The sequence below is a fragment of the Hydra vulgaris genome, chromosome 11 (assembly GCF_038396675.1).
Source record: "Hydra vulgaris chromosome 11, alternate assembly HydraT2T_AEP".
In the NCBI taxonomy this organism is placed as follows: domain Eukaryota; kingdom Metazoa; phylum Cnidaria; class Hydrozoa; order Anthoathecata; family Hydridae; genus Hydra; species Hydra vulgaris.
Window position 1 is genome coordinate 30,001,315 of NC_088930.1, and position 19,458 is coordinate 30,020,772.

General features: G+C 25.6%; 1 protein-coding gene across 1 annotated transcript in view; it reads left to right on the forward strand.

The window, feature by feature from the left end:
• Positions 1 to 19,458, forward strand: part of LOC100207479 (unconventional myosin-Id) — a 99,376-nt gene that overhangs the window by 65,095 nt on the left and 14,823 nt on the right. Inside the window, exons 11-18 of the mRNA XM_065810713.1 lie at positions 1,464 to 1,534; positions 1,838 to 1,912; positions 14,028 to 14,082; positions 16,484 to 16,561; positions 16,635 to 16,715; positions 17,344 to 17,429; positions 17,714 to 17,918; positions 18,000 to 18,121. Coding sequence (XP_065666785.1) covers positions 1,464 to 1,534; positions 1,838 to 1,912; positions 14,028 to 14,082; positions 16,484 to 16,561; positions 16,635 to 16,715; positions 17,344 to 17,429; positions 17,714 to 17,918; positions 18,000 to 18,121 — 773 coding nt within the window. The remainder of the gene's footprint in view (positions 1 to 1,463; positions 1,535 to 1,837; positions 1,913 to 14,027; positions 14,083 to 16,483; positions 16,562 to 16,634; positions 16,716 to 17,343; positions 17,430 to 17,713; positions 17,919 to 17,999; positions 18,122 to 19,458) is intronic.

Genomic DNA, 19,458 nt, shown 5'->3' on the forward strand with positions numbered 1-19,458 from the left:
CAAGTTGGACATAAATCTTTCTAAAGCAAAGTGTGGAAATATTTGCCACAGCAGATGGCTTACCACAGCAGAAGCTTTCATTTTCCTCTATATGAGTGATCACACTTTTACTGGTGATGTTCTTCGAAAGTTTCATTTAATCGTTAAATGGGTAGCTCAAGTATTTCCACATGTGGTATGAAATCAAAGTAAAACACAGTATTGTAGATGGTAACACTGTTGTGACTGCCAAAAAAACAAAATAATGAAGTTCAAAATATTGCCACACAATACATTCAAAATGGAGCCTATTTTGCCCTCTTAAAATCCCTTATCTTAACGCTTTTGTCAAGCTCAGATGAAGAATCGAGGAAGTTTGCCATTAAAACAATTAAAGATATAAGGAAAACCTTGCAGTTCGGAGACACAGCTGTAAGGTCACAAAAAAGGTTTTTCTCAATACGGAAGCTTTGTCTATCAAAGAGCTAATAGATTGGGAGAAGAAGAAAATATCAGAACCAGTGTTCACATGCCAAATCTCTACATACAATCTTGAGAAATATCTGGTCACTCATTTTGAAGCTCCGTACTTTCCTCTTCACACGCAATCTTGTGAAAGGGCAGTAAAAGAAGTTACAGAAGCAGCACTTTCTGTTAGTGATTTTGAAAAAAGAGACGAGTTTGTGAGAGCACGAATGAATAACAGAAAAACTTTGCCCGAGCTAAAATCAAAAAAAATTTTAACCTTTTTTTAACAAAATTGTAAACAAAATTTTAGTAACCTTTTTTAACAAAATTGTAAACAAAAACATTTTTATGACTATATTATAACATAACATTGTTTTGTTTTTAATGTTGTTAAGCTAAACGATGTTGTTAAGCTGAACTATAAAGATGTCATTCAAACAAATAAAGTCTGAAAATTTCTAATGAAAAAATTCCAATGAAAGTCCTAATTATTTGAAAAATTTATCATTTATTATATTTTAACTTTTTTTTTTCAATCTTATAAGACCCTTTTCCCCAGGAAAATTTATTTTCTTTAGAAAAAAAAATTATTAACGTTTCACAACATATGGTAATATATATAAAAAAAATCTAAATAGTTTCATATTTCAATAATTTAAAAATTTTGACCCTCCTTGCCTTTATGCATAAATGAACAATTTTACCTTTTCGAAAACTGCAATCCCGCCTAGGTAAAAATAATTTTTTTTTCAATTTTTTTTTTTGGAAGTTAATATTTACATATAGTGGCACCATAAAAATTATCTGCTGAATTGAAAATCAAAAATTTTAAAAGTATGATGTACCCTAATGTTTAATCAATCTGTCATTTCTTATTACTATATATTACATATTTATCAAGTGATTAAATTTCAGAGGAAAAACTTCCTTTTTTTTTTCCACTTTTTTAAATATAACAAAGTTTTTTTTTTGTTTTTTTTTAAGTTCATTTTGTATTTAAAAGTCAATTTTTGTAGACTGACACAGCAGACAAAACTTTGATGCACAATAGAGATTTCCAAATCCAACATTATGCTGGAGATGTAAAGTAGGTTTACAAATTTTATATATTATGGAAGTTTTAACTTTTTTTTTATTTTCAACAAATATATATTACATATTCAAAATTTTTTTGAACAAAGGATAATAGAAATAATTGACAAAAAATATTTTTTTAAAATATTTCTCAAAAAGGAAAAATATCTATATATTTTTTAATGTTCTTTTTCATGATTTGCACTGACTGTAAGTATATTAGTTGGAATAGTATATAGTTTCACTTTTTTATATCAAATAAAAAGAAGTGAAAATACAAAAATTTTATCATCATGATCATCAATCAATCATTTAGGTATTCAGTAGATAGTTTCCTGGATAAAAATAAAGATGATTTGTACCAAGACTTCAAAAGATTGCTTTACAACAGGTATGTTTCATTTTTTTTTTGTCTAATAAAAAAAAATTAATAAAGTATATAATAAAATAGGATAAAGTTTAAAATTAGGAAAAATTAGGAATTCAATAAATCTAGAAAATATATGTTTGATATTTTTGTGACTTAAAAGACGTAGTATATATAGGGTACAACAGGTAAAATAGAATACTTATGAAAATATTTTTGATTTACATAACTTTTTATCTCTACAAATTTTCCTCTCTTACTGAATAATATTGAAAAATTTTTGATTTTTATTTGTGAGTTCAAAGTTTTTTGATTCTAATTTATAAACTTTCTTAATGTTTGTTAGTATTACTATTGTCTTTTACTACCTGTCAGCAGTTTTCAAAAAAGTATCTTAATATCAATAAATATTTTTTTTGTTTTCATACTTTTGCAAAATTATAAAAAGATATGAAATGTCTTGCTCCCCCCTCCCACATCCATCAGTAAATAACTGAGTTTTGTTGGACTTAAAATTCATAAGCCACCGCAATTGCCAATCTGTTACAGATGTGAGACCAAATTCAAGATCTTGTTTTAGTAGATCAACAAAGTCATCTTACACTATGTATTCAAAAGCTGATTGTTTGAGTTATACCAGCGTTCTAAGGTTTTCTGGATTTGGATCATTTCTTCTGTGTTTCTAACAATAAGTGACAATTATAAAAATGATAGAAAAAAAGGAACACTGATTCTACTTTTTGTGGTAATCTTTGACTTGATTTTTTTCAACACTCATCACAATAATTTGGATCTTCCTATATTCATGAATAGTAATGTACTCAATAAGTCATCTAACCTTCATCTTCTAAGATTAACTCTTACTTCTGATCTTTCTTGGAAACCATATATCAAATCTGTTGCAAAATTAGCATCTGCTAAGGTTGCATTTCTTTATTGAGCTCGACACTTTTTTACTCCGGATTCTATTCTCTATCTCTATAAATCTCAAATTCAGCCTTGAATGGAATACTGTTGCCATATCTGGGGCGGATCTTCTAATGATACCCTTTCTTTTTTAGACAAGGTGCAAAAACGCATTGTAAACCTAGTTGGACCTGCTCTTGCAGCCAACCATTATCACATCATCATAATGTTGCTTCTCTTTCTCTTTTCTACAAATATTATAATGGCCACTGCTCTAAAGGGCTAGCGTCTCTTGTGCCATCTACTAAAATTCATTCTTGTGTTACTCGTCAATTAAGTCTCATCCTTTTTCTTTGACCTGATTTATAATTTACAATCTTTTAAGTAGTCTGTCAACTGTTATCTTGCTCTACAATCTTCATCTTTTTCTTCCAGTAACTTCCAACTCTAATAGTGGTTGCTTGCAGCCTTTTTGGAAGCAAAGATGTTAAAAAAAAATATCACAAAGTTCAATTTGGATGTACTTTCATGTGCAACTATTAAACCAGCTTAAATCTTGTGAATTAAATTTAACATCATGTAATTGGAGTTCCATTCAAGAGAAACTAAATGATTGATGATGTCATTTATAAGATTTTGTTCTCTTAAAATAGTGAGTTTAAAATTGTTCTGTACAATGCAGGTCGTGGTAAGTCTGTTCCACACCCGATTATTTCTAAACTTGTACTTAATTTGGTCTCTATACTTTTAATTTATTATAGTAAACGGAAAAAAAATAATTGATTCAAAGTTCTTGCTTTTTGGTTAACAATTAATTTACTTTAAAACTGTAGTTACTTTGATATTTTTTGCATAATAAAAATTTAACATATAAGACAGTAAGGCTATAATAATACCCTCTCATTAAGATTTATTTAAAAAGCAAATTTGAATATGGAAGAACGGGTCAAAGAGACCTAGTTATTTTAAATAAGTTAGCTTTATCTGTTTGATATTTTTTATAAAAGCTTTTCTGTAAGAAAACTCTTAACAAATTCATTCAATTTAAGCTGTTTTTACTGCCAAGTTAGACAAATAAATTATTAAACCTGTTGTTTGTGCCAAAAATTGATACTTAATGCAAATGGAAACCTCTAGTACAGAAGATGATAAAAGTATAAATGGTTTCTATTAACATATAAAAAAAAACAACCAGAAAATATAAAAAGCAAAGCAAAAATGGCCAAAATATCAATTCAAAACAATAATTGCAAAGATAAAAAATATAAAAATTTACTTGAGAAACAAAAAACATATTTTTCTTGAGATAAGATAAAAATATACTTAAAAAAATTTACAAACAAATATTATGAAACTTGAAAAAAAAATTACAAAAAAATATTGTATTCAATAAAAAAAAGTCAAAAATACTTATAAAAACAATTTAAATTGAAACATTGTTTCGTTATTATATAGCTTTTAGTAAATGGTATGAGATTATCAAACTTTGTTTTAGCTTTTTGAATACAATCAACATTTGGAACATTTCTTAAATTCTGCTATGTAGGAACTTTCGAAAATCAGTCATAAGAGAAGGAATTCGACCTAAAAATGGAACAAAATTATTAATTGAATACACTTAATACATATTAATTTATTTACTAATTATTTATTTGAAAACTTAAATTGTGACTAAACAGATAACAAATTAGAAACTTACTTTGTGAGGCTGTTTTTCTTTTGTGAAAGTTTCAAGATTTATTATTGCAAGTTTGGATAAACAACTCTTTTAAAAAACAAGGCTAAAAATAAATAAAAATTTGCATTAACTCATTTATACAACTATCATTACCAGGTTTCTCCATTCTGAATGACACTGCTGAATTAGGATCGTATATATTTAACTGACAATATGTGGGTGTATGATGCAAAATTTGCCCATAGACCCTAAAACAAAAAGGGCCATTATTTGAGGGAGGAGCTATTTTGGCTGTGAAAGAAGCAAAAAGGTACAGAGGAACTATAACACCTTAGATTTTTAAAACAATTTTGATTGACAGGATGATTAACATGGTTTCCTGTCGCTAAATCAGTCAAAAATGGTTGATATGGAGAAAGAGGAACTGATACAACTTTTCCTGAGCGGCAGCACAAAAATGAGTTTTATTTAAAAACTTCTTTGCACCACAATACTAACAATGTATTAACCTCAGAGAATTAAATATGGTTTAATTCTCTTTATAGCAATATTCTTTCTTGCTATGCGATTTATACTTACTGAGTTCTTGCCTAGCCTGATATCTTTCATTTCTACAGCAATTTACCTCAGCTCACCTAGGCTCATCTCTTTCATTTCAATAACAATTTATCTCAGCTAGCCTAAGCTTTATTTTGGCGATGGTTCAATTCATCTTGCCTAGCCTGGTTTTTTTTATTTTGACAATGTAATCCTTTGTCAAAAATCTCTTTCATAACTTTGAAACATATTTAATGCAAGAATAAATAATAATAATAATAATAAGTAAATACAAAACTAATAACAGTAAACCTCTATAGAAAATCATATATTTGATTAAAGTGAAGAAATTTTGGACTGTTGAAACTTCTTGAACTGTTTTAATTTTTTTTTATATATTTAATACTCTAAAGAAAAAAGATCAATAATACAATGCCGAAAAATTAAAGTGTATGTGTATATTGAAGTTTTAGTAACTCTCATTAAATTGAAAATTTAATGAGAGTTACTAAAACTTATGTTACAACACTTTGCATACTTACCTTTATAAAAGTAAGTATAGGGGAAAGGCGCCTATGATGGCATACTTAACTTTGAAGCTTCATTATGCAGTATCCTGAAGACCAATAATAAAAGTTTTGATATGGATACATTCCTTGTTACATCTAGAACAATAATTACCCTAGGAGTTTTCATCAGTTTTATTTTTTTTATAAGTTATTCTTATTGTAAAAAAAAGCACAAGTATGCCATCATAGGCAACCACTGCTCCTATAATGGCATAGAGAAGGATGGGGCTAGTTAGGATCGAGGGTAACTTAATGATTAACCTTAGAGTCTTCCCTCAGAAAAGCCAGAAATTACTCGAAACCATCCTAATTTACCATTTCATGCTACACACCAGCAAATTTTGGGCATGCGCATAGGATATATTGCGTTTTTTGAAAATTGGATAGGATATATTGCGTTTTTTGAAAGCGATGCTCCAAAAAAAATTTTGGAGCATCGCTTTCTTTTAACTTTACTTAAAAATAAGTTTTTCTTATAAAAGAAAAAAGGTTTTCCTAACTCGTCAATATTTTAACACCCCCAACTCATCAGTATGCCATCATGGGTAAAATTCATCATTTTCATTAAAACAAGCTGTGCCTGCTTTGTTCAAAAGATAAAATTAAAGTAACTATTCCACTAAATGCACAAAACTTGAATATAAAATGCATGAAAATTTCATTTCTGCACAGTTAATAGTAAAATCACAATCTTAAATATATGAAGGAAATAAAACTACAACACCACATCCCAAAATCGATTTTTGTTGATTATAAAAACAATACTTGTGCACAAGGGGCGTTTTTTCACTAAAACTAATGTAAAGTCAGTATAGTCATGTAGGTTTAATCATTTTTTTACCAAAACCAATTTTAATGGAAATATGACCGGTATGCCATCATTGGCGCTATGCCATCATAGGCGCCTTTCCCCAACCTTTTTTTTAATTAACAAAATACAAGTTTTAACAAAAAAGAACAAATATTTAATGAAGTATATATATTTTCAACAAAACTTACTTAAAATTAGAAATATTTAAAAAGTTATATATATTAAAAAACTATAGAGTAAAACCGGGTCACTTATCAATAAAAATTAAATAACTTTTTTATTTTTAATTTATTTTTTCTTTTTTGTTTATTAGATAGGTAATAAAAAACTGCATAAGGTACTATAAATAAAAAAATAATAATAAGATTATCGACAATATTAAATGTAAAAAAAAAAAATTGTGCAGTTTTAGGCGACATTCTGATAAAACCGCACACTTGAGAAAACATTGAAATTTTTAAATTTTAACTTTTTTTAATTATTTTTTTAACACAACTTATATTTAAGAAACTATATTTAAGTTTTTACATTTTTTGCAACAAAAAAATTTAGTTCCAACTACACATTTCTTTGGTAAACATGTTTCTTTGCACAACCGCTCCCGATACATCTAATTCTTGCATTGCAACATTTCTGTATGTAACTGTGTGTAATCATTTGGCTGCTGGTACTTGTTCTTCATTATTGTTTTGCTGAGGTTGTTCAGACATTTGAGTACTTGGCATAGAGAGTCTATGCTTTGGGTTAAATTTGGCAACTTTCACACCTTCCTTTGTTGCTTTTTCTTTGTTTTTTTGTTTGAGGAACTTGATCACATTTTCTTCAGTAATACATTTTCCGCCAAGTTTTGACATTCTTCAACTCTATCTCGATACTATTTTTGCAACACTCAACACATGCTTGATATCTATCAAAACTTGAAGCTGGTGTAGTTGAGAAAGATGGTAATCGGTGTGTAGTTAGAGTAGGTGCTGCAGTGGCTGTTGAAAATGATGAAGCTGTGTTTTAGCAAGATGGTGTAGGTGCTGCGGGGGCTGCTAAAGTTAATGTAGGTAGATTAAATACTTGTGTGATTGCTAATGCCTTATGATTTATGTTATTTTTATTAAGTGGAAATAAGCCAGTGTACTGGAAACCAGTGATTGCATGGAAGCGTGTAAAACATTTACCACTCTCGTATAGCAGTTTGAGTGTAAATGGTGGAAAATTTTGTTTATCTTTATTTAAATTCTTACATTTTGAGTCTTTGTAATACTTTGTAAGGGTTTTTTTCCATGCTTGTTTGACATGACAATAGACACCTTTATCCAATGGTTGTAGAATATGTGAAGAATGCTCTGACAAATCAAGATTATATTGTATTTTTTACACACCAATACCGCTTCCAAAGTTATGTGATTTGTATGCCCATCTAATACTAAAATATGAATACCACCAATTTGCTCAGTTTCGGCTATAAATACTTCTTTTAGCCAATCAATAAAAAAAACCTGTTTCATTACAATTCCAAATATGCGACCCAGAAGTTATGCTAGTCTGTTAATATTACTTGGCGACACATTCAAAACAACGATTAATTATTTCTGGCGTCCAAGAAGTGGCTCATTTAGATGCTAAGTTATCTGCTTTTCTAGTTGAAATTTCTTTTGACCATCTCTTCATAAAGGCATAAAAGGTATTAAACGATCTTGTTCTTGTACATTCAACATAGAGTTGAACATGTGAGATGCAAGGGTTTTGGAGATAAACACAAACTTTATCAAGAATTTGACCTTATGACCTTTGAAAAGAGCATCATCTTCTTGAGTCATCATCGTCTTCTAATTTTTAAAAATAAAAATTACAGATTAATATACTTTAAATACAATTGACAAAGGACTTGAATTGTGTTATTATTAAAATGTATGAATTAAATAAATTACCTGACTTTAAAAGTTAATATACTAATTTAAAAATAACATAAAGTTTATCCTTTACTACAGAAGTCATCAAATTAAAAAAGTTTTCGATCTTATTTCTAATTAAGAAGATATTAACAGATTATAAAGATTTAAGAATACCTTATCATGTGATCAAAAATATAAAGAGAAATATAAAAAGGCCAAGCATGCTAAAAACTCTGTGTCAAACATGCACAAATGGGTAACAGCAGTATTAAGTACAGCAATAATATATAGTGATTACTATTAATCTATAAATAAATTAATTGATTTAAAATTAATAAATAGTATAATAATCTATAAATAAATAAGTTGATATAAACTTAGTTAAAAACTTGATATTTATTTAAATTAAGTATGGTTTAAAAAACTTTTTACAAAAGTAAACAAAAAATTTTAATTTACAAAAGATTAAACTTAAAAAATTGCAATTTTTTTTTTGTTATTTTATAAAAAACCAATATGAAATAAAACAAGTTTAATTTTGTTTTATAAAATGCAGTAGAAAATGAAGTCTTTCTACTTTCTTAAAAATACAGTAAAAAACAAAACAAAAAAATTATTTTTGTTTAATAAAAAACCAAATGTTAATTATTGTTTCATAATGTATCAAACAAAACTTCCAAGTAAGAGCAAACACATGTGTTTACAAATAAAGTTTATTCTTCGGGTAATATTTTAAATATTGTCTTCTTTTTTATTTAAATCATAAAGGGTTATGAAAATATATATATATATATTAGATTAGGTTAGATTAATAAATAAAAATATAATAGATTAATTACAATGTTTTGTTTCTATCCAAACTTACATCTAACTAATTATTTACTTTCGTCTTTCCTATTTTTAACAGAGTCTATCAATTTTAGTGATGTTTGAAATGTTATTGATTGTTGCTGATTTTTTACAATTATAACAAAAAATTTCGATAAAAATAAATATTTCAATAAAAATAAAATTTCAAAAGATAAATAATAATCTGAAATTATGAAGTACATTTCCCAAAATTTTTTTGAAGCAATTATTTGGTAATTATAACTATAAAGACAAAAATTCTATCTTTATTATTTTTATTCTTCCTTCAAATGATTCCTGAGGCCAGAGATACTGCTTTGGCACATTTTTAGTTTGCTGAAACACTGTTTACAAGTTTAAAAAAAAAGAATAAAATCTTTTCTAGCTTTGATTTTTTCAATAGTTAAATAGATGAAATCTGTTTTAAAAATTTAGGTAAGTGTTTTGTACTTTATTACTACTTTCTTCTTTAAGAACATTAGGCATTCTTTTTGTTGTGCAGTGTATATATATATATATATATATATATATATATATATATATATATATATATATATATATATATATATATATATATATATATATATATATATATATATATATATATATATATATATATATATATAAATTAGTAGAAAATCACTTAACAAAAAATTTTCATTTAACACTGTGCTTCATCAAAAAAGACTCATTAGAAATGAATGATCAATTTAATAAAACTTCAAATTATCCCAAAAATCAAATTACAGGAAGTCATAAATGTCTTAACTACTATAGATTTTGACACATTTTGTGGAATATGCTGACACTATTATAACAAGAATTCTTTAGAATTGATTGCTTCTGGGTTTTTTTATATAAATATCTTTAAAGGGGGAATTTAATGTAGTTATTATTTGAGCTCACTTATTTTTATAGTTTTTTAGGAGAAACTTATTTTCGTGCCTGCATTTAGAAATCAATCCCGAATTCCCAAATTTAGAAATAAACATTCTTGGTTTGCATGTGTAATTATTTCAAATTTTTCTTGTAGGCATAGTATACAATATCATATGCAGTTGCTGTTTTAAGGATGGACCAATTCAGTATAAAATCATCAATATTTTTATCTTTTAATTCCCATATGTATTTTGACAGAATACAATGTCAGCGTTTTTTAAACTTGTCTTGTAAGTGGTACTATAGGTATATATATATATATATATATATATATATATATATATATATATATATATATATATATATATATATATATATATATATATATATATATATATATAAATAAATAAATTAGTAAAAACACATCTAATTTTTTTCAACAAGTTGTCTTGCCATCAGTAGGCTCATCATCATCCTGATGAGCTTACTGATGGCGAAACAACTTGTTGAAGAAAATTAGATAAGTGTTTTTACTAATTTATTATTGCTCAGTTCTTTAAAAACGTTGAGCACTCTATTTGTAGAATACACGTATTTATATATATATAACATAATTTATATATATATATATATATTATATATATATATATATATATGTATGTCAAACTCGTTTCTCTATGCAGCGGCCTTCGTCGTCAAGGTTTGTGTTTCAGAGTTATAGAGTTGAGAGAGGGTTATACCACAAATAAGTAGCCTCCTTGTCTGTAGTGGCCCTCTCGGCCTTGAGGAGGTGAATTAACAAAAAAAAAAAAATGTATGTATATATATACTTTCCTAGTTGGCGTTTATGGGGACATTTAATTTTATTCCTATACTTTTATTCCTTATAAACAATTTTCTTTTCACTCTTTTTTTCATATCTTATTTTTTTATATTTTTATTTCATGTCTTTTTTTATTTATACATATTTAAGTTTAGTATTTTGTTTTAAAAATATATATTTTTTATAACTATTTTTGTTACTTCTATTTGATTATTGTATATTATATTTCATATTTTTTTATAAAATTATCTATTTACAAAAACAATTAATTACAGTAATATAACCATATTTAACCCTAACCCTGACCTTAATCCTGATCCTGCTCAAATCCTTAGTCCATGTATGTACTTTTCACTCTTTGTAAAACTTGCTTATGAGGATCATTTTTTACAAAAAAAAGTATGCTTATTGGGGAAAAAAATGTACGGGTACACAAAAATGTCCCTGATAATCTATATATTTACCTGAAAGTATACTTTTTTTTTTAAACTTGTCCAGTAAGTGATAACATAGGTATATATATATATATATATATATATATATATATATATATATATATATATATATATATATATATATATATATATATATATATATATATATATATATGAATTATGTTAGTGTGTTATGTATATTAGGGCCCTGCGAATTGATTCGATTTGCGAATGAAGTGTCGCTTCGATTCAATATTCGATTCAAAAAAAATGATTTGAGTTTTTCGAAACACTATTTATTTTGTGAGTGTTGTTGTTTTTTCAGATATCCTTAATGTTTAGATGCTATCAAAATATTTTTATTTATTTCACCCGGAGTAAAATAATTGTAATACTGCTTCCAAACAACCACTAAAAAATTTTAAACAAACCACTAAAAAAAAATTTTTTTGAAAAAAGAATAAATTTGGATTTCTTTATATTTCTGATTCAATTTGTGATTCAATTCGATTCATAAATGAAGACCCACTTCAATACAAAATTCGATTCAAAACTAAAAATGCTGATTCACTGGGCCCTAATATATATATATATATATATATATATATATATATATATATATATATATATATATATATATATATATATATGTGTGTGTGTATATATATATATGTGTGTGTATATATATATTTTTATTTTATATAATAATTTATTATTGCCCTGTTCTTTAAGAATATTAAGCACTCTTTTTGTAGAATACACTAACTTGACTTGCGCATCAACAGAAATTGATATTTTTTCCGTCAATTTTTAGGTACAAAAAAACTTTCAGTTTTCAAAATAATTTAAAATGTTAATCAAGACTTTATATGTTATGTATTTTAATATGATTGCAGTAAATTATGAATCTTAAATTTAAATCTTTAATTCAGACCTGTGAAAAAGTTTTTGAATGCTTATTTTAAGTGAGGACTTTGCTTAGTTCTGGAATTATTTTAACAATTGCAAAGACATTTAAACAATAGAGTATTTCTCAAGGAAATAATAAAAAAAGAGCTACAATTACCAACCATTTATAATTTTAACTTGAAGTTATAATTAATAACATTATAACTTCAAGTAAAAAAAATTTGTTTATGAGGTAATTGGGTATATGGGTTTAAACACTTGGTAAAAGTTCTAGCTTTTTTGATCTCTAAGTTAAGGATGTTTTTTAATTTTATCTAAAACATATATAAATGTGTATGTGTGTGTGTTTAATTAAGGACGTTTTTTCATTTTATTTAAAACATATATGTGTGTGTGTATTTTTAAAAATGTTTTCCAATACAATTATTAGATTTTCAAAAAATTAATTTTACAATAAAACTTTGGAATAAAAATTAAAAGACTTTAGAGAGAAATATTAACGGACAAAAATATACAAAAAAAAAAAATACATGATAAACCAATAAAAATGGTTACAAAATGATTACAAAATAGCTAATAAATATAATTAAAAAAAAATCAGCTGTCATTTTAATTAAATAGATAAGTTAATGGTATAGTTAAAACTTTGTTTATTAAGTGAGGGATTTTTTCAGTCCCAAGGTGCTAATTAATTCTAATTGTTAAATGTCTGGAGAATTCTCCAGTATAACTGGCATTACAGCAAAAAAAAATTTCACATGAGATTTAAGTAGCTTAGGAAGATCTTTTAAACAAAAATTATTTTGTATTTTAATAATTATTTTATTTGATCATCTTTGCAATATTTTTTATTTTCACTTTAGTATAATTAGAATAAGTTCCAATAAATATAAGCTTGAAATATCCTATATTTGAATTTTTAATCAAGTTAGAAATAGATGGTTTCACTTTCTTATCAATATACAATTTAATTTCAATAATTTTTAATTATTGAAATTAAATTGTATATTGATAAGAAAGTTTATTGACTCTAATTAATTGTATTTTCAATATACAATTTAATTAAAGTCAATAATTTTTTGTGGAAACTGACTATTTTTTAAAACAAAACAAAGATATTTTGTCTTTATCAAATCCCAGCCAAGTATTACTAATTTTATACGTTCGATCAATCAAACAACATATAAAACCAAATTTGTATTAAGAGGGAATAAAACTAAAAAATTTTTGTAATAGGCCTGTCTGATTTTTTTTAATGGTAAACTGATGTCGAAAAAAAAATTAGAATTTTTAATAAGTATATCTAAAAAGAAAATCTGGTTTTCTTGTTGTTTTTTTTTGTGCCATAAATTTTTATTAAGAATGTTGTTTATTAAGAATTAAAGATAGCAATTATGTCGTCTACATACCATTTATAAAAAATTTTTTAGAAGAAGTACAGTTATTAATCCATGTTTGCTCATGAAGTCCAATGAAAATATTAGCTAGAATGGGCGCTAAAGTCTTCATTTTTTAATATTTATTCTAATTATATTATGAAACATATCAAGAAATTAAGATTTAAAATATTGTTTTAAAAATACTTATTTTATGCTACTATGACACTCAAGAAATATGTGTATATATATATTTTATATATATATATATATATATATATATATATATATATATATATATATATATATATATATATATATATATATATATATATATATATATATATATATATATATATATGTATGTATATAATTGGCATTATGTTAAGTATATATTTGATTCTTAGTTTATTTGGCATTTTACAATTTGAGTTAGCAAAATGATATTAATTTAGTAAATTTGTTTGTTTTTTAAACTTTAGTGAACACAGTATCCTCAAAGATATGTGGCCTGAAGGTAAACAAGATATTACGCAGGTAAAATTTTAGTCAATGCTATGTCAAACAAAACACATTGTTGACGCATAAAAATTTTACTTTTTGCCTATATTATCATATTAACGTCTGTTCACAAAAAATCCGGAATGAAAAATTGTTCTTAATTGAATACAAAATTAATCGATTTTTGACAAAAATTTTTACTAAAATGAGTGACTGGACATTGTTAACTATTTTATAACCGAAAGTGGTCCTAAATCAGCGGCTTTTCGAACTTTAGCTTTGACTGAATCCATTAGGTTGAAAAAGTAGTCTGGATCAAACTCTTTCAACTTTAATCGAATTCTATTCTTAAGGTGGTCAAGATTTTTTGCAGTAAATCCATTTCCATAAACTTTTGCTTTTAAATGTGCCCAAAAATTTTCAATTGGCCTTAACTGCGGTACATTTGGGGGGTTATCTTTAGCGTCGACAAAGTTAATACCTAAAGTGTTGTAAGTTTCTAATGTGTGTTTTGCATAATGACATCTCGCTCTGTCAGGCCAAAATAAAATTTTCATGTTTTGATGCTTGGAATTTATAAATGGAAGAAGTCTTTTTGTAATACATTCTTTAGAATAAGTTTTTGCATCCAGTGCACAGTTTTTTACAGCAAAATAAGGCGATGAATGACCAAAACGACTGATTGCAATCCAAACGAGAACTTTCTCGTCAAACTTTTTTTTGAAGTTGAATTTAATGTTAGGATCTGTTTGAGAACTATCCTTTGTATAGTAGCCAGAGTTTTGTGAACAATTTGCACCATTTACACAGAAATAAGATTCATCGTCCATGATGATTTCAAACTCATTTGATGGCTTGAAAAAAGTTTTTGAAAGTTTTAATCAGTTTTTCTTTTGTTTAATTTCTTGCTTTTCTGTTGTTTTTGGTGCATTTTTTCTTTTGGTATACTTTAGTCCATGCATACTTAATAATCTATTTACGTATGAAACGCTTATCTTATATTTTAGTGCCAATTTTCTTTGCGAAATCCCGATTCTCTCTTCTGCTCTTGCAATCATGGACTCTCTCTTTTCTGGTGTAATTTTAAAAGGTTTTCTGCCGCAACCGATTTTTCTATTCATTGGCAAATTATTTTCAGACCTTTTAATTATGTCATAAATTGTAGATTTAGCGATTCCCATTTTCTTAAAATGATCCACTGTAAATTTCTTTCCACTGTTTATGTTTTGTTTATAAAAATTTCCAATCACATTTCTAACATCGTTCTCTTTTAGATGCTCCATGTTTATTTGAATTAATTATTTAAACTCAATTTTGCCACAAAATGAAACTGTTGTTGTTGACTGATTAAATTTAAAAATTTCGAATCGAAAATTCGAAGTTTAGAACAATTTGTGTACATTTGAAATCAGTCCGGATTTTTTGTGAAAAGACGTTATATAAAAGTTTTGTTTATTTTAACATATATAAAATTCAGTCTATATTATCAGTTTATATAAAAAGTTGTCTTATCAGTTTATATAAAAGTTCTGTCATATTATATAAAAAATTTGTCTGTATTATCAGATTATAAAAGTTTTATATTTTAAAATGAGGAATGCATATAAGTACATTTTGTAAATGATGAATGTGTTAACAATGTTTTCGTCAAGTTTATTCCGTAGTTGCTTAGACCATTTAACAAAAAAATAGTTGCATTTAGCTATGTTACAGGCAAAATTGTTTTAAGTTGATGATTGGTGTGTTTCTGTTGCCTGTCTATATTATGTTTTCTATTTGCCAAGCTGGCCTAATTTAAAAAAAAACCAATTGTAATATTATATGGTTCATCTTATGAGAAGAAATGAAAGTTGAAATTTTCAAAATTTTTATTTTTTTAGAACACCCTCCTCCTCAGAGATTATGTTAAAATTATAATACTAACGCTGTTTAAGTTGTTGTCTGCTTTGTAAATGCCAATAATGCATTGTTTTTGAACCTGTGTTTATTGCTGCTAACTTTAGATGCAATATCTGACCATGTCTGCAGTTCAGATTTGGGAACTCCAAAAATAAGAAACTTATATTCCCATTTCTGATTTTTTCAAATATTTCAGATTTTTTCACATATTTCAGATTTCTGATTTTTTCACATATTTCAGATTTCTGATTTTTTCAGATCTTCATATGTGTAGCTCTGGTGTTTTCAGTTTTTTGATTGATTGGAATAAACAACTTAAAAGTTTGCTATTGTTGATTAGTACTTTTCTAAGTTTTTCATCTTCATTTTTATCAGTGCTTTGATTGCTTTATTCCTGTGTTTATTGTGTATTGTGTAAATCTGGTTTTCATATATATATAATACTCATACCTGAATTTTTACTTTCTTAAACTCTGGCTGAAATTTGATTCAGTCAAAAATATTTGTTTTTTAAAATTTAAAATAAAAATCTTTTTAGGTTACTAAACGCCCGCAAACTACAGGAACCATATTTAAAAATTCAATGATAGCTTTGGTTGAAAATCTTCTGAAAAAGGTAAATTTTTCTGTGTAATGAAAATACTATTATTAGGAACATTATTTGTATCGCATAAAATATTTATTTTTAGGAACCTTATTATGTGCGTTGCATAAAGCCCAATTCCATTAAGTCACCATTAAAGTTTGATGATGAACTTATATCTCACCAGGTATTTGTTATCATTAATACATAAAACATTGTTATATACACAATACATTGTTATATACACAATACATTGTTATATACACAATACATTGTTATATACACAATACATTGTTAAATACATAAATTTTTATTTTTACTTTTTTTTAATATTAGATTTTATTTCTTATTTATAATGATTTAAAAAGTTCAACTATCATGTACACAAATCAATTTATGTAAAAGATGAATGAATAAAATAAATCTACAAGATAAAAAATATTTTTTTGAAAGTTTTAATCATTTAATATAACTTATACTAAATTTATGATTTAAGCTATTTTGTTATTATTAGATTTTTTTGTTTTATAAAATTCTATATTTTTCCAAATTTTGCTGACATTTTTTTAAATATTTTTTTTCTGCTGATCTTGAAAATTTTTACTAGAAAGTGTACTTAGCAGCAAATTTTTTACTTTTAAGTGAATATTCATTGAAAAATTTGTAAATGATGAAATAAACTGATGAAAACTGCAGCATACATTTATAAAAAATTTCTTATGAAATATAATGTACAAAGTTGTAATAAAAGAAAATCTCATCAAAAAACCAAGTAAAAAAGTTGTTAACTAAGAAAAAATTTTAATTTTTAATAGGTCCGTTACCTTGGTTTATTGGAAAATGTTCGAGTGCGTCGTGCTGGATTTGCAAATCGACAACATTTTGATAGATTTTTTCAAAGGTTTTCCTTTTTGTAGTTTATTTTCATTTTTCACACTTTTTAGCTGCTTAATTATTGCTTTTCTGTTATCAGAAAATTTCTCAACAAAAATTTGTGTTGTTCCCACATAATTTCTTTATTGTTATATTTATACTATTTTATTTGTTTATTAGTTATGTACAAATATAATTTTTATTATTAAAAGTATAACTAAACTGCTCAAAATTTAAAAAAATATAATAAAAACAACAAAGTATTTTGAAAAGAATATGTGAACAATTTATCGAAATCATTTTTTTTTAAAGATATAAAGTTATATGTGAAGAGACATGGCCTAGTTGGGACAAAGCTTCAAAGGAGGGTTGTATTAAAATTATTGAAAAGTTTTGTTTTGAGAATGATGTAAAGTATGGAAAGACGAAAATATTTATCAGAAGTCCACAAACCTTATTTGCCTTAGAAGAGGAAAGGTTTAAACAGTTGCCTAAAGTTGCTCTTGTTATTCAGAAGGTCATTTTTACATTAAATTTATTTATTCATTTTATTTATTTTTCTAGTTGTATTAATATTAGAGTATTTTTAAAATTTTAGTCTTGGAGAGGATATAAAGCACGTTTATATGTAAAAAGATTATGTGCTGCCTTGTTGATCATGAGAAACTGGCGAAGACACAAAATTGCTGAATATGTTGTTGAACTAAAGACAAAATTCGCGTTTGTTTTTATTGCTTCGTATTTGTAAACTATCTTTTAACAATATATATAACTTTTTTTAAAGTGAATTATCAAAATGATTATCAAACCTTTAACATACGCGACCAGCAAGCCATTAGGAATAATATATGTAAATTGTTACCATTGATGCATAACTAACAAAACTACTGTTTGTAAAAAATGAGACTTTTTGTTCACAAGAATCCTAAAAAGACTCCTCTCATATTTATATATGAGTTTTAAATGGTGTAAAGTTGTTAAATATCATCAGAGAAAGAATCTTTGAGGTTTTTACAGAAAAAAGTATTTTAGCTTAGCAAGTTATATATTTTTTGACACCTTAAAAAATATTAGACACAAGAAAAAACATAGTGATACAGAGATTTTTTTAATAATGCTCATGCTCAATTGGTTTTTGTAAAAGATTTGATTAAATTCAATAATTAAAATAATATTTTTTTATGTTACATTATGTACATATATTATTATATACATATAATAAAATTATTAAGATACCATGAATTTCCAAGTATCTTATTAAGATGCTATAACTACTAATGTTTACAGTTGTAATTAACCACAACTAACAATTGTACTGCAACAGTTTTAATTTATAATTAGGATGGAGTATCTTTTGTATTAATATACAAAAGTGATTTTTAAATTTTGAATCAAATTAAGAAATTAAATTTCTGTTGTTTGCTCACTGACTAATCTGAGTAAAAAGTGTTTTATGAAATTTGGAACAAGAAAATGACATGCATTTTAGTAGTCATAACTGGGTAGATATTGTATAATTACTTGAACTGTTTTTCAAATGGAAAATTTTTGTTCAAAACATAAGATTTTTAATAAGTTTTATTCAAAACATGAAATTAAAACACTTTTGAAGAGCTAAAAAATTTTAATAAAACCTTAAAATGTGTAATAATTTTCATCCATTTTTTGGATTACTTTAACAGCTTACTAAATTTTTTCTCTACAAATTTATTTCTGGATTTTTTACAGACAGTGCATTATATTTAATACATGGTTCACAAACCATTAGGTTGATACATGATTGTATTTAAAACAAAAAGGTTTTAGTTTGTAAATGTGTGTGAGTTTTTAGGAAAAAAATATTTGTCTACATTTTTAAAAGGGCTTTATATGTTTGCATAAGATATGTTCTTTAAAGTATTTCTGGATTATTCACAGACAGTGCATTACGTTTAATCCATGGTTCACAAACCATTAGGTTGGTACATGATTATCAAACCATATGTATTTAAAACAAAAAGGTTTTAGTAAGTGTGTATAAGTTTTTAGGAAAAAAATCTTTAAAAATGTTTGTCTAC